This window comes from Pseudophryne corroboree, chromosome 2 (genome assembly GCF_028390025.1).
Source record: "Pseudophryne corroboree isolate aPseCor3 chromosome 2, aPseCor3.hap2, whole genome shotgun sequence".
Lineage (NCBI taxonomy): Eukaryota > Metazoa > Chordata > Amphibia > Anura > Myobatrachidae > Pseudophryne > Pseudophryne corroboree.
The window spans coordinates 609368804-609385687 of NC_086445.1; the positions used below are offsets into that span (position 1 = coordinate 609368804).

Sequence of the window (16884 nt, forward strand, 5' to 3'; positions counted from 1 at the left end):
GGAACACTGGAGTTATACGGCAGGATCACTGGATTCATACGGCAGTTCCGCTGGGCATATATGGCAGTATCAATGGACAGATATGGCAGTATAACTGGACAACGACGGCAGTATCACTGGACTGGACTTATACGCCAGTACCACTGGAATTATACGGCAGGATCACTGGAATTATACGGCAGGATCAGTGGATTCATACGGCAGTACCGCTGGACATATACGGCAGTATTAATGGACATATACGGCAGAATCACTGGACATATACGGCAGTATCACTGGACTGGATTTATACGCTATTACCACTGGAATTATACGGCAGGATCCCTGGATTTATATGCAAGTACCACTGGAATTATACGGCAGGATCACTGGAATTATACGGCAGTATCAATGGACATATACGGCAGTATCACTGGACTGGACTTATACACCAGTACCACTGAATTTATATGGCAGGATCACTGGATTTATACGGCAGTACCGCTGGACATATACGGCAGTATCAATGGACATATACGGCAGGATCACTGGATCTATACGGCAGTACCGCTAGACATATACGGCAGTATCAATTAACATATACGACAGTATCACTGGACATATACGGCAGTATCACTGGACTGAACTTTTACGCCAGTACCACTGGATTTATACGGCAGGATCACTGGAATTATACGGCAGGATCACTGGAATTATACGGCAGAATCACTGGAATTATACGTCAGTATCAATGGACATATATACGGCAATATCACTGGACTGGACTCATACACCAGTACCACTGCAATTATACGGCAGGATCACTGGAATTATACGGCAGGATCACTGGAAATATACGGTAGGATCACTGGATTTATACGCCATACCGCTGGACATATACGGCAGTATCAATGGTCATATACGGCAGTATCACTGGACTGAACTTTTACGCCAGTGCAACTGGAATTATACGGCAGTATCACTGGATTTATACGGTAGTACCGCTGGACATATACGCCAGTTCAATGGTCAAATACGGCAGTATCACTGGACATATACGGCAGTTTCACTGGACTGGACTTATACGCCAGTACCACTGGAATTATACGGCAGGATCACTGGACTTATACGGCAGTACTGCTGGACATATACGGAAGTATCTATGGACATATACAGCAGTATCACTGGCCATATACAGCAGCACAGGGACACCACCACTGGACTGATGCAGCACAACACAGCACCACTGGACTGGACTTAAACAGCAGCACTGGACATACGGCAGAAGAGGACACCACCACTGTGACTGGAATGATGCAGCACAAGACACCACCACTGGATTGATGCAGCACAAGACACCACCACTGGACTTGACTTATACAGCAGCACTGGACATATGGTAGCAGAGGACACAACCACTGTGACTGGACAGATGCAGCACAAGACACTACCACTGAGGACACTGAGGACGGAGACACGTCCTCTCTCTACACTCAACAAGGCCGGAGTGAAAATTGCGGGGACGCGCAGCTCCTTATATGGAATCCAAACCCCGCGAGAATGCGACAGCGGGATGATGACATTTCGCCTCGTTCTGGTTTCCGAGTCAGGCGGGAAGCCTGACTAGGATCCGGGCTCGTAACGTGAAGTCCGGGGGTGGCCGGTCCTCTGAGAACCGAACCCGCACATCTCTACTTTAAGTTGCCTTGTTTTTTATCTGTTGTCTAGTCTGTTTTAAAGGTTTACAACAACAATTCAAGATATCCCCCTGCGCACTCCCAATGCAGCCAAAACACAAGACTCTATCCTAATGTGTCACCAAACACATCAAAATTGTACATATGAAAAGAAATTGGACAGATTCTTATAGTGGTGGAAATAAACAAGATATTTCTAATATTGGCCCTCATTCCAAGTTGTTCGCTCGTTCTTTTTCTTCGCATTGCAGCGATTTTCCGCAAACTGCGCATGCGCGATGTTCGCACTGCGGCTGCGCCAAGTAAAATTGCTAAGAAGTTTGGTATTTTACTCACGGCTTTACGAGGTTTTTTCTTCGTTCTGCTAATCGTAGTGTGATTGACAGGAAGTGGGTATTACTGGGCGGAAACTGGCCGTTTTAGGGGAGTGTTTTGAAAAACGCTGCCGTTTCTGGGAAAAACGCGGGAGTGGCAGGAGAAACGGGGGAGTGTCTGGGCGAACGCTGGGTGTGTTTGTGACGTCAAACCAGGAACGACAAGCACTGAACTGATCGCACTGGAGGAGTAAGTCTCGAGCTACTCAGAAACTGCAAAGACAAATCTTTTCGCAATATTGCGAATACTTCGTTCGCACTTCTGCTAAGCTAAGATACACTCCCAGAGGGCGGCGGCTTAGCGTGTGCACTGCTTCGAAAAGCGTCTAGCGAGCGAACAACTCGGAATGAGGGCCATTACCCCTTAGGGTCAAATGTTCATCGATATTCTCGTATTAAGTCCATACGTTGATTCAATTCCAATGGTCGATATGTGGAAAAAACACAATATGTATACAAATGTTCACAGAGAGTCCTTCATGAGATGCTTCCGTGTGTAGCTTCCACCTGGAATCCTCCTAAACCAATCTATATGGGGTGTGCAATGGTTTATTCATACAGGTTCACCCTTTATGTGGATGATGGAATATTGCTTACATGCGTGCTTACTTTCAAACACTCCGGACTACTCCCATAAAGGTTTCTTTCACCCTTTTATACTCCCAAAATAGCCACCACTATCAAGCTGTACCACATAGGGTATCAGCGCTTCCTCTGTGCTGACATGTGTAACAACAAGTCAAGTGAAGGCACACAGGAGGCGGATGTAACTATAGCTCCCAAGGGGCGCCCTCACGGCTGCTCCTCATAGTCCTGATGCACCTCCTCCAGGCCTCTGGATCTCTGCTCTCCAGCAGCAAGCAGCACCTGACTACATGTCTGCGCCCAGAAGCGTCGCTGTAATGCTGCTGCCACCTGTAAGAAGAACCATGCCAATTATGGAGAAAACAAGAAATTACTTTTAGGTAAGTAACCCAATGTGGGTTTCTGTGGGACCACAGACAATACAGATCTTGCAGCATGATGGGTGGTTTGCACTTGTAAATAGCATAATAGGGAAATCACAGGCACTGGGGCACAATACAGTACATATGGAGGAGGGGAGTCAGTAATGAACTTACAGATGGGGGATGTAACACAATAAGGAGCATATAAATATATGTATGTGAAATTGGCCTTAGTGTCCTATACAATTCCTAACATGCCAGCTAGCGTGTATACATAGAGAGAAAGAATGGACGTCACTCAAGGATTTGAAAGTTAAGTATATTGTGAACTCATTTACCAAAATTTGTGACTTTGTTTACAATATACTTTTTTACTTTAAAAGTCCTTGAGCGTTGTCCCTTATCTCTGTATATGTAAAATGGTGCAATTCACCCAAGCCCACCTAGTGGCCACCTGCATCTCCCCTCCTAGAGGTGGTGGTGGTAGTTTTTTTGCAGGTTAGGGGGCGCTAGGCTGAAGCTTTGCCTAGGGTGCAGAGAGATCTTGCACCGGCCCTGATTTTACTTGTTCAGTGCTCAATACAATCAATGAGTAACATGACCAGTGTGTTTATAGTATAATAAAAGCACTCACAGAAATGCAAATATGGTATAGATGAAAGAAGTTTATAGACAGCTACTACAGTACTTGAGACTGTATAAATGCAGAGATAAGAGTCACCTGTGTGTGTGACGTTACTACTCTAGTAAACATACCGTTTGCTGCAGTTGTTGAATCTAAGTAAATCTGAAGCTAAGTTAAATTTAAGAGATTTTAAGTGATGATGGGGTCTATTTACTAAGCCTTGGATGGAGATAAAGTGGACAGAGATAAAGTACAGTACCAGCCAATCACTGTCTAACTGCCATGTCACAGGCTGGGTTTGAAATATGACAGTTAGAAGCTGATGGGCTGGTACTCTATCTCCATTCACTTTATCTCCATCCAGGGCTTAGTAAATAGACCCCAAAGAACTTGGAACATATGCAATAAATATTTGCTATTTTAGTTTCCATTAAAATGTTTACAGCATTTAAAAAAGCATCAGTCTTCTTTCTCCATTTATCCCCTTCACAATCCTAACACTTCCCTTCCTCTTCTTCCCCTTGTCCCCCTTCACTGTCCTCTAAAGGTTTAGCCTCCACTCAGTCCTCAGCACTCCTCTCAGCTGAATCTTTCCCATAACTTCATGACACATGTTTATTTATTCTGTTCTCTAGTCTCCCATCTGACTGCAAGTGTAATTGACTAATATTTTCATTCTTGTGTTATATGTCACAAAAAAAGCAATAAGAGAAATATATATATATGAGCAATATACATATATTTATTTGGTTATACAAGTATTCTTTAACAAAAAGAGTTGGGAAGTTTGAAATATAGCATAGAGTACATAACATTGCAGCTAACAGTCTCAATTAGCTATCATCAGTCCCAATGAACCTTTTCCTGCACAAGTTGACTGCAAACCCTACAGGCCTCTAATCATAGGCATAATTCTACTCACTGGTTAATAAATAATATGATGATTGCAACAAGGATAATAGATATGAGTATATTGGGCAGGTGTTATATAAGTAAATACAGCCCTGATGGTTACTGTACTGTACCATGTCAGGTGTGTGATTATAGATAATGTCTAGGTATTTCAGTATTGGTAAAAATTCCTATTTCCAATTTAATATATTAAAACAAGTATTACAGTGATTTAGACAAATATTGTAAATGAGTTGAGGTTGGCAGTAGTGGTGGTTATTTCACAATGATCTCTTCTGTTATAATGGTTGTTGTTGTAGTGATGCTAGTAACATTAATATTACTGACTGTAAAGGTCTCAGTTGTGGTGCTGGTTTCAGCTGGCTGACTGCTATACATATTTGGCTGGAAAAGCTGTTGATTTGGGACTATTGTTTCATTGCCTGTAGTCTGAGGTACAGATGTGTCAGTAACTGCCATAGGATTAGCAGTGCCAATTGTTAACTTGTAATAAAATGGTGTGACTGAGTTGTTAATATTAGTTCTGATAGTGGTAGGAGTAATGGTCATCACTTCAATGTAGACATTGGTAGTCTCATTTAGCTCTAAACTAGTTACATCTGTGCCATTCACCGTTTCAGTTGTGGCTGTGATTCTCACTATGGTGCTGCCTCTCAGTGTAGTCACAGTGAAATTTTGTTCTGGCTGAGTGGCAGTTGGTACTGGTGTTGTTGGGGTCGAATTTGTTGATGGAGATGTAGCTGTTGGGCTTGTTGTATTTGGAGTGGATGTTGTTGGAGTAGTAGTTTTTGTTGGAGTGGTAGTGGTTGGAGTAGATGTTGTTGTTGGTGTGGTGGTGGTGGTGGTTGGAGTGGTAGTGGTTGGAGTGGTGGTTGTTGGTGTGGTGGTGGTTGTAGGTATAGTGGTTGTGGTTGGAGTCGTAGTGGTTGTTGTTGGTATAGTGGTTGTCGTTGGAGTAGTAGTGGTTGTGGTTGGAGTCGTAGTGGTTGTTGTTGGTATAGTGGTTGTGGTTGGAGTCGTAGTGGTTGTGGTTGGAGTCGTAGTGGTTGTTGTTGGTATAGTGGTTGTGGTAGGAGTCGTAGTGGTTGTGGTTGGAGTCGTAGTGGTTGGAGTCGTAGTGGTTGTGGTTGGAGTCGTAGTGGTTGTGGTTGGAGTCGTAGTGGTTGTTGTTGGTATAGTGGTTGTGGTTGGAGTCGTAGTGGTTGTGGTTGGAGTTGTAGTGGTTGGAGTCGTAGTGGTTGTGGTTGGAGTTGTAGTGGTTGGAGTGGTGGTAGTTGTTGGTGATGTAGTGGTTGCAGTAGTAGTGGTCGTGGTGGGGAGCATAGTTGGAATAACAAATCCTGTGGTGGGATCTGAAAGAAACACACAAATTATAATATTATTAATGAGTTCAACAATAAGTTTAAAAAAATGTTAAAAAGAATGAATAAAAATACTAGTATAGCTTAGAAAATTACTGGAAATATTTAAATTACTGATGGCTTTAAAAATACAATAGATCAACAAAACAAAAGAACGGGGGGGAGTGATGTAATAGGGTGTGAGAATCAGAAAGTGAGACATTTTGGGAGAATTCTCCAGTTTTTTTTAAAGTGGCAATAATTTACATGTCAAAACCAGGTTGATTTTGCCATGTAAATGATTGCTACTTTAAAAGTACAGGAGAATTCTCCCAAAATCTCTCACTTACTGATTTTCACACCCTATTACATTCGCCCCCGGGATTGTCTTGAAGAGAAGAAACATATATATTCCCTAAAATGTAACTTTTGTTGCATATTGTTTAAATACCCTGTTGTGTGAAATAAAAACTCAATCGAGTATTTTAAATGATATGAAATAAAAGTTACATTTTAAGGAATATGTAATTTCCTTCTCTTCAAGTGCGTCAACCAACAATACAATCCTGTTCTTTTGTTTTGTTGATGTCTAGTATTACTGTTTTGGGCAGCACCCCCTCTTTGAGGATTCAATTGTTCATTGACATCAGTAATTGGGGACTAGTGTAATGTTAATTGATACCAACTTGTGCAGAAGTCCAAACCCTTCCCTTATTCCCTTTTCAATAACTTTAAGAATACACTGCAATGTGAGGCACAAAAGGCATGATGTTGAGTTGGACATAAGCTCATTTGCATAGTGTAAAATGCAATTTTGTACTGCACATGCCCCCAAAACAAGCCACACACATATACATGTATGCAGAGTAGCTCAAATCTACACTTGCACCTGCTTCTGAATTCAGAGGCAGGACAAGGGAGAGAAGAAGAGGGAGGAGGCCATGCAATGTAAGTTGAGTACAGTAAAGGTAAAATAATTGTAAACAGATAAATAGTAAACATCCCCAAAGAACCAGATTTATCTGTCTATATTGGTGTGTAGCCATATCTATTATTGGTGGGTAGCCGTATCTATTGTGAGTGGGTAGCCGTATCTATTATGGGTGGGTAGCCATATCTATTATGGGTGGGTAGCAATATCTGTTATGGGTGGCTGGTGCAAACACACTCTGATGATGATAGTCACCACCACTAATTAAGTGCTGCAGAAGTGATGATTGTAAATTCACCTCTTAAGCTGATAGGTGATTTATTTTTCTCATTGCACTGGTTATAGGGCTTCTTGCCACATTCGCTCATGCTGTATTATATCAAGCCTAAGAGAATATTGTTTCTTTTCTCATGACCTTCCAAAATGACATGAATGACTATGTAAAACAGTACAAAACAATAAACAGGTCTAAATAGGTTTAAACAGCATCAAAGACTTCCTAACTCTAAAATGAGAACCCTAAACACAGATTTTCGTTTCTCTCAGTATGGGAATTTCACATTTATTTAAAAAAAAACTTGTTTATTATGAACCAAATTAGATGATGGGTCTCAAGACCTTATAGGTAGTGTACTGTATTATTACTACTGTATTTATCAATGCAAGGAAATAACTTACAGTATCTTTTATTGATAATTTAGAATCAATAATACAGTGCATTGCACTACAATACATAAACACATTTTGCTGTTTCAATCTCTTCCTAATGGGATCTGACCAGGATCTCGATGCCATCCCTTCCTAACAATTGCAATGCACTTGAAACTAGTGTAATAACAATTTAGTTTCTCTTTATCCTGACTTTCCTTTATTCAAGTTAGTTTTTAGAATTACTGTATGTGATATAAAGGAATGCTCAAAATGGGTAGCTATAATTTGATTACAGTTAATTGTTATTGGGTTTTTTATACTTGAGTTATATATACTGTACATGGCCCTCATTCCGAGTTGTTCGCTTGGTAATTTTCTTCGCATCGCAGCGATTTTCCGCTAAGTGCGCATGCGCAATGTTCGCACTGCGACTGCGCCAAGTAAATTTGCTAAGAAGTTTGGTATTTTACTCACGGCATTACAAGGTTTTTTCTTCGTTCTGGTGATCGTAGTGTGATTGACAGGAAGTGGGTGTTTCTGGGCGGAAACTGGCCGTTTTATGGGAGTGTGTGAAAAAACGCTGCCGTTTCTGGGAGAAACGGGGGAGTGCCTGGGCGAACGCTGGGTGTGTTTGTGACGTCAAACCAGGAACGAAACTGACTGAACTGATCGCAGTGGCAGAGTAAGTCTCGAGCTACTCAGAAACTGCAAAGAAATTTCTAATCGCAATTTAGAGAATTTTTCATTCGCAATTTTGCTAAGCTAAGATACACTCCCAGTAGGCGGCGGCCTAGCGTGTGCAATGCTGCTAAAAGCAGCTTGCGAGCGAACAACTCGGAATGAGGGCCCATGTTCCTTCATCTCCAAATAGGATCACTGGAGATTGTCCATATAATAAATTTGTTACCACAAAAACATGCAATGATTCCACTTACCTGTGCAATAAACTTCAGACCCTAAGCTCTCAGAAAACTTATAGACGTAGTATTGTCCAGAGCAGGCCTTCACAGGGATGGTTCCTCCCGCTGTACATCCAGATACTGTGTTGGATAAGAGAGGCAAGAGCACAACTCCTTGTCCGATAGCTGGATGGCTGCTATTCAAAGTAAAGGGTGCCGCTGATCCACATTTTATAGAACCAACACAACCTTGCTGCATCCTTAAACCGACACTTCCACTGTAGCGATACCAACCAACGTTGTATCGGTCAGTGGCGAATACACCAGTGGAATTGATTGTAGACAATCTAGTTGTTCCATTCTGTAGTTGGTAATATGAGCATGGGTCTGCACACTGTACAACTCCTCCAATATTCAGACAATCTTGATCAAAGGGACATATACTATTGTTGCATACAATGTTTCTGTTATTACCACATAGATAGACACCAACCCTGTTTATACAGGTGGATGTAGGGACACACTTGTTCAATGTTGAATCAGTACACTCATTGATATCTGTGCAGACTTTATAACCTACTCTGCTATCCCAGGTATAGCCTTGGGAACAGCAGGTAGCGGTGGTGCATGAGGCCATTGCAGTGCAGTTTATTCCATTTCCAAAATAGCCAGGCATACAGCTACATGTGACGTAGCCGTTCTGCGCCGTACATATTCCAGCAGTAGCATGGCAGGAAGCACAAGTTTTGGCATCTGTGTTATAAAGGAAAAAATAATACAGTTGTTACAGAAAAGTAAAATGAAGAAAACATTTATTAAGCAAACCATGGACCTCATTTAGGTCCAGTTAAATGTGTCCACTAATGCGCACAGTACTGATGTTCGGTACTTTGCGCATGCACAACGCCCGTTTGATTGACAGTCTCATACTGTTTGGAGGCGAGGAAGGGGCAGTGACGGCTTCCAGTTGTAAAAACGGAGTTGTGGAAGGTTAGGGTTAGGCTGCGGGGGACATTTCTTAACTTTTCCACTCTTTAGAAAGTTTGGTACATCTCCCCCAAATTATCTAATTATGTGGGAGATGTATCAAGTCTTCTAAAGAATGGAGAAGCGGATAAATAGACAAGCAACCAATTAGCTTTCAGCTAGAATCACACTCTATAAAGTTATAGGTAGACGTTAAATGGTTGCTATGGGCAACTTCACCAACTGTCTAGTCTACTTCTTTTAGAAGGCTTGATACATCTGCCCCTCTGTGACTTACTAAGTGATTCACATGCCCCTAAACTTTGACACTTCCTAAATGTTGATCCTCATAAGTATTTAAGTTACAGTACTCTAGGGTTCACACTTGCCCCATACTAACCTACTCTCCAGGAACGGATGGGAGACTCCCAAAAATTGTGTTGTGCTCCACCTGGAAAAGTCAAATCTACTGCCACCCAGCCATGGCCACTCACTTTACTCAGGTGGTACAGGCAGTCAATGATGCAAATCACATTGAATCACGTCATAGTGTACACCCCCCCCCCCTCCCCCAGTAATTGCAACATCGCTTAGCAGTGGTGGAGCTATTTAGGTGGTCAGGGCTTTGTGCAACTGTAGCCTTTAGGATGGTCAATGTGTATACAAATACTGCAACAAAATCTTGCCTATCCAATTCATTCTAGATTGTTGATTTCTTTAATTGTCATTAGCAGCCATCTACTGTAGGTAAAGTTCTGGAAAAATTGAGCACTATTATCTGCATGATCTGAATGCACAATATTTGGCCATGGATGCACCATCGTTTCCTTCAGAACATCGTTTCTTTCCGGACATTAATTCTATTGCTACTGCATTAAGCTAGATGTGGAAAACTTTACTGTACTGTTATTTATTTATTATTTTATTGCCAGTAATTTATATAGCGCACATATATTCCGCAGCGCTTTGCAGAGAATATTTGGCCATTCACATCAGTCCCTGCCCCAGTGGAGCTTACAATCTATATTCCCTATCACAAGTACACACAGACACATTCACACTAGGGTTCATTTTTGTTGGAAGCCAATTAACCTATCAGTATATTTTTGGATTGTGGGAGGAAACCGGAGTATCGGGAGGTAACCAACGCAAGTACGGGGAGAATATACGAACTCCTCACAGTTTGGGCCATGGTGCGAATCGAACCCATCACCTCAGTGCTGTGAGGCAGTAATGCTAACCATTACACCAGAGGTTCTCAAACTCGGTCCTCGGGGGCACACACAGTGCATGTTTTGCAGGTCTCACAGAATCGCAAGTGAAATAATTAGCTCCACCTGTGGACCTTTTAAAATGTGTCAGTGAGTAATTAATACACCTGTGCACCTGCTGGGTTACCTGCAAAACATGCACTGTGTGTGCCCCCGAGGACAGAGTTTGAGAACCTCTGCATTACACCATCCGTACTGCTACTGTTGGGAGAATGATTTGCTGGAACAGCCAGCATATATTTGACACAAAGAAATGTTGCAAAATATCAAAAATATGAATAAGCTGCCACATATTTTCAGGGGTATAAAATTACTTTTAAAAAGATTTGTGGTACATCATCTACTTTTAGAACAGCTGCATAATTACAGTTGGGAACATTTAAAAACAATTAGGACACACATATTTGTAAGAGGAAGTCCCCTTTTTTTTCAAATTATGCAGCCCCTATCCCCTGTGTTCACCAGACAATATCACCCTGCACTACGGAAAACACATATTTTCCATATATGGTCAGGAGGGTAATATGAGGGGAGATTTATTAAAGCTTGGAGAGCAATAAAATTCCCCCTTAGCAGCTATTGTCTGGGCGGAATATGCCCTATCTCCCTCACACTGTACTGCACATAAGTGGGGGTACCCTTGCATGAAAGAGGGCACTATCCACTTTCATACAATGGTCCTCATTAGTAGTTATTTTACTGTGATCACCAGACAATAACGTAAACAGTACACACAGAAAAGAAAATTCCACACTTTGGAAGATCTAAAGCAGAGATCTCTTTCATATTGTGTAAAATAAAAAAAGGTCTATCCTCAAATAAAGTATTGTACAGTAGGTTCGCTAGTTAAAAGAAAATGATAGGCCTTGTTGAGCTGTGACATTATTCTTGCACATCGTTAGTGTGTAAATTAAGATGGAGAAAATGAGGCAAAAAAAATCATTATTTCAAGTGGAGATTTTTTTGTGAAACCTACACATAGAATTAGCAAATTTAGGTGATATCCAATTAGCTACAAAAATATTTTTATCACTGATTTACAGGTATTTTTTTTTTGGGGGGGGGGGGGGGGGCTATTCAATTACCCCAGTTTTTTCCATCTAAAAATTAATTTTTTCATGCAAAAAACATATAAGATCCACGAAAAGTCACGGACCTATGTGTTTTTGCTTTTGATTCATATTCTTGAAACTTCAATAACCATTTTTTTTTATTTTATTTTTTGCCATTTTGACTAGATTTTAATTCATGTGTTAGGAGGCTAATGGTATTTTCTGAAAACATAAAAAAAATGGTATAATTAAAAATATTAGTGATCTTGATGTTTAGAAAGTGATATGTGTAAATGTCAAAAAAGGGCCTCAGCACAGGGATAAAAAAAACCTTCAACAGAGAAGGGATTAAATAAGCTACTTCAATATGCCTTAATTTAAAGAATCAAAAGAATAAGAACTGCAACCTATATGCAGGCAGAAAAAGAAACTTCATTGAGCATTTCATCAATATTGAATAACTGGAACCGTACCATGGATAAATGGATGTTGTTTTTCAGTTGATGAAAATCAACCTTTAGTAAATAGATGTTTTTTAACTGATCTATACATATAATAAAACTGTAAGGGTTATGTCTGTACATAGCAATTATTTTTTTGTAATATACTTCTAGGGACTGTTTTGGAACTATGAAGAGGGGAAAAAATTGAATTTTTGTCTGTCTTTTTTCTGTATGTCTGTCTATTCATTTCGGCATCAAGCAAAAACTACTGGATGAATTTGGATTGTGCTTTCACTATTGTATAGCTTAGTGACCAATACAGAAAATTAGGTATTGATGATTTTGATATCAGTGAGAGGAGCAATAAAGGAACAAACAGATGCTTGACACATGGCACACTAAAAGTTAGTGTTCCGATCATGCGTCAACTTAAAGTGATTGTTCTGCAGAGGAATCTAATTGTGACAGAGATTCTGATAAGATGTGGCCCAAGTGAGATTGTTTATACCATGTATACCCCTTATCCCAAACTATTTTCCTTTCCAATTCAAGCGCCTCTATGCATTTGCTTTGCTATGAAGATCAACAAGTCACAAGGGCAAGCACTAAGGACTGCAGGCAGATATCTCAGGACCAGCTACTTCTCACATGGGCAGCTTTACGTGGCTTGCTCATGAGTTAGTAGCTTCAGGCATTTTTTTTTTTTGTTACTCCCTGAAGGAAAAACTGCAAATATTGTGTGAAATTTTGCGATCAGTGTCTACAATATAAAATGTACATCACTATATTTAATGGCATTACTGTCTTTGTAAAATTAGTTCCGTTGAGCAATAACATCCATGCGAGCAAAGCCACGGCTAAACGCTAGTATAACATATTTTTAAGAAGCTGCTATTAAATCACAAAAGTATGGGAATTTATTTTGCTTATGCAGTTAATATTCATTGAGCCAGATAGGAGAAAATCAGCTAGAAAGTGCAATTTTGCAACTTGGAAAAACCATGTTGCCCTGTAGGGGAGAGGCAGCGAATTTAAGATTTGTAGACAGATTTAGGTATATATTTATTAAATTCTGGGTTTATAAGTGTAGATGCTGCCCATAGCAACCAATTAGATTGTTCTTATGTATCTTGCAACTTATAGAAGTGAATAGCTCAAATCTGATTGGTTGCTATGGGCAGCATCACCGCTTCTAAAAACCTGCGGTACTGTAAATATACCCCTTAGAGTTAAATGGAGATCACCTCTGAATTGTGTTGTAAAATTACAGCTACAGTAGCTAATTTTTGAACCCTTATTATCACAATATAATTTGTGCAGATATCAATTTACAATCTATCTATCTATATCTATTTAAATACATATAATCTATTTATATACATATACAGTAAGGTAATCTTACTTACTGTCAGCATGGGCTACTCCAACATAGAAAACCAGGAAGGAAAATGAGATCAATAAATTCATGCTTTATTCCGAGATTTACCCTGAGTGACAAGGGACCTACAGAAGAATAATCAAACAAAATGCAGATCTTTTAAAGAATATTCAGATTAAATTACTAAACCATATTGCTTTGTCACAATAGATACTTTTGTTTCTTATGTTATTTTTGTCCCTTTGAATAGTAAACTTTGAAACACATGGCTCTACTTACCGTGATATTCTTGCATAAATGTCTTTATACATTTCTGGTAAATGTAATAATAATAATAAAATAATAACAAAATAGTATTAATATTAATAATATTAATAAATACTACTACTACTACTACTACTACTACTAATAATAATAATAATAATAATAATAATAATAATAATAAGCACCTCATTACAGTATAATGGTTGTTTTGCATTGAAAAACAAAACATTTTCATGCAATCACACCAGAACCCAATGGCTCTGTTGACAGTATAATGTTATTATAATGTTGTTATTTATAATGTTATTTGTAATGCTATGATGTTGGCAGTATAATGTTGGTTACGTGAGTTTTACCTTAGTTTGAATCCAATGTTCTTTCTCTGTACAGGATTCTGTCACTTTCCAAACGCATGAAGTTTGCAATTAAACCTTTTTGTTTACAACAGACTTGATCATCTGACCAATCATCACATGGGGGCAGGTTTACCAAACAAAAGCAGAATTACTTCAACTGTTAACAGATGTTTGAAAAAGAATACGCATGTTACTATTTCAGAACAATACACTGATCCATTTTGTTTGCTTTTTCACATAGTTTTCTCATTTATATCCATTGACCATGTAATCTAACTACACACCCACATTTCAACATGAATTTAGGAATGAAACCATTACTCTTACTGCTATCTATAGAGTGAGGTCATTAGTGGTATTTACCACTTTTCACCTGTTACTTGTTTGAAGAGGTTTTATATATGTTATAAAACATGTAATTTGCTGAACTGACTTTTTCATACGCAGGAAAGACTCAAGTACGATCAACAGTCTTTTAAGGGTATGTTGTGGCTTTCCGCATAGGTAATAAGCAGTACCAATTTGTAACGGATTAAACCCTGTGGCAGTCAAATTTCGGGGTCCCACCGCAAATTATCGCCTAATACGTTTTTTTACAGTTACCAACCAACAATCTACGATCTGGAAACTGTAATGTGAATCTGATGTCTATGGTTTATGCACTTTAAGTTGTTCATGGGTACATTACATTAATACAAAATTTTCTGTAATGTAAAGTTTTCGTTATTTTGTAATGATTAATTTTTTCTATTTTTGGAAACAATGTAAGAAAGTTTGATTGTAATTTTCTTTTAAGATCAAATCGATATTATTTTGATCCATTGTTGCGGGGCCCCTAATAGGCGCGGAGCCCATAGGCCAGTGCAAACTCTGCCTATTTGGTAATCCAGCAGTGCTTATAATTTACTCCAGAAACAGGAAAAACAATGAATAAAATACATATTTACACACTTAGCATATCATCAAGCTACCATAAAAACTGTATCAACTTGTACCTTTTGGTGAGTACCAGTCATGTTTTTTTCTGAGTACCTCCACCTTTTCTCATAGGCAAAAAAAGCCCTAGTAATAAAAGGTAGGAATGTGAGGGTGTATATAATGCAGATTGCACGTTTAGAATTATTGGAAGCAATTTATGAAATGCTGCAGCTTTCTTCTGTTCTTCTTCTTATTCTTGTGTTCAGTGCTGTAACAATGCTCCGGAGTGCTCTGTGTGAATAGCGTCCACCTCTCAATCAGCCCCATATTGGGAATTTATCACGGACAAACACTCCTGAACATGCAAGCTTAGTAACAAGTGTAAATGGTTTGTGGGCCTGACGTACCATACAGTTACAGTTGCCACAGTAATTGGATGACATTTTAGCAATTAGATACTTGGTCTGCAGAAGCACCATACAGTTTAAAATGATCAACCCAGGTATTAGAATTATCACTTTGACATAAACTCTTTCAGTCTCAATGCCATGAGTGTCTCTCCTTTGACATTTGTCTTGCTTCAGTACAGGGTATCCCTGGGTTGGGTTATGCCTGTGAACACACATCAGAACGCAGGCACCTACTCTCAAATTTGTTGCTTGTCACAGTCCCAGAGTCTTCCTCTTCCTCTTGGTACTCAAGCTGTCACTTGTCACTTATCTACTGTCAAATTGCTAAAAGTAGAAACAGAGAAGTACTGTATATTGGACCCTATTCACTGGGGTGGGGACTAGTTTTTTTAAGTGCCATCCTGTCTGTAACTGCAGTGCCACTCCTAGATGGGCCAGGTGTTTGTGCCGCACACTTGTGTCGCTTAGCTTAGCCATCCAGCTACCTAATTGCACCTCTTTTTCTTCTTTGCATCATGTGCTGTTTGGGGACTAGTTTTTGAATAGTGCCCAGTGGCGTAACTACTGCCCCCGCAGTCCTCGCGGTGGCTTGGGGGGTGCGGGGGTGCCACTGACTTAGCACAGATTGACATGCGGACGAGCGTCCGCATGTCAATCTGCGGTCTCCTTCCCTCCGCTGCTGTGTTGGAGGGACACGGAGGGCACAGCGCGCGCCTCTCCCGTGTCCCTCCTGGCTCTCCGGCCGATCTAATAAAGGAAGTGCCGTTCGTGAGTTCTGATTGGCTCACGAACCGGCACTTACTTTATTAGACCGGCCGGAGAGCCAGGAGGGACACGGGAGAGGCGCGCGCTGTGCCCTCCGTGTCCCTCCAACACAAAGTAGCGGGGGGGGGGAGCAGGCACTGAGGAGGGCATATGTGCCACTGTGGGGGAATATCTGGCACTGGGGGCATATACCTGGCACTGTGGGGGAATATCTGGCACTGGGGGCATATACCTGGCACTGTGGGGGAATATCTGGCACTGGGGGCATATACCTGGCACTGTGGGGGAATATCTGGTACTGGGGGGAGCAGGCACTGAGGGGGCATATCTGGCACTGGGGGCATATACCTGGTACTGTGGGGGAATATCTGGCACTGGTGGCATATACCTGGCACTGTGGGGGAATATCTGGAACTGGGGGGAGCAGGCACTGAGGGGGAATATCTGGCACTGGGGGCATATACCTGGCACTGGGGGGAGCAGGCACTGTGGGTGCATATGTGGCACTGTGGGGGAATATCTGGCACTGGGAGCATATACCTGGCACTGGGGGGAGCAGGCACTGTGGGGGCATATGTGGCACTGTGGGGGAATATCTGGCACTGGGGTCATATACCTGGCACTGTGGGGGAATATCTGGCACTGAGGGGAGCAGGCACTGAGGGGGCATATGTAACACTGTGGGGGAATATCTGGCACTGGGGGC

The 16884-nt window shown here is 40.8% G+C and overlaps 1 protein-coding gene and 1 long non-coding RNA gene across 3 annotated transcripts in view; both read right to left on the reverse strand.

Annotated features, from left to right (window-relative positions):
* Positions 1-4409: 4409 nt before the first annotated feature.
* Positions 4410-9102, reverse strand: LOC135051013 (mucin-2-like). Its single transcript, XM_063957214.1, has 2 exons — positions 8392-9102; positions 4410-5886 (listed from the first exon to the last, which is right to left on the reverse strand). The coding sequence occupies exons 1-2, from the start codon at positions 9029-9031 to the stop codon at positions 4790-4792; spliced, it is 1737 nt and encodes a 578-aa protein (XP_063813284.1). The 5' UTR covers positions 9032-9102; the 3' UTR covers positions 4410-4789.
* A 4397-nt stretch (positions 9103-13499) lies between these two features.
* Positions 13500-16884, reverse strand: part of LOC135039637 (uncharacterized) — a 74425-nt gene continuing 71040 nt past the window's right edge. For both annotated transcript variants that reach the window (XR_010233645.1, XR_010233639.1), the window contains exons 2-3: positions 14086-14242; positions 13500-13590 (exon numbers count right to left, since the gene is read on the reverse strand). This is a non-coding gene — a long non-coding RNA (uncharacterized LOC135039637). The remainder of the gene's footprint in view (positions 13591-14085; positions 14243-16884) is intronic.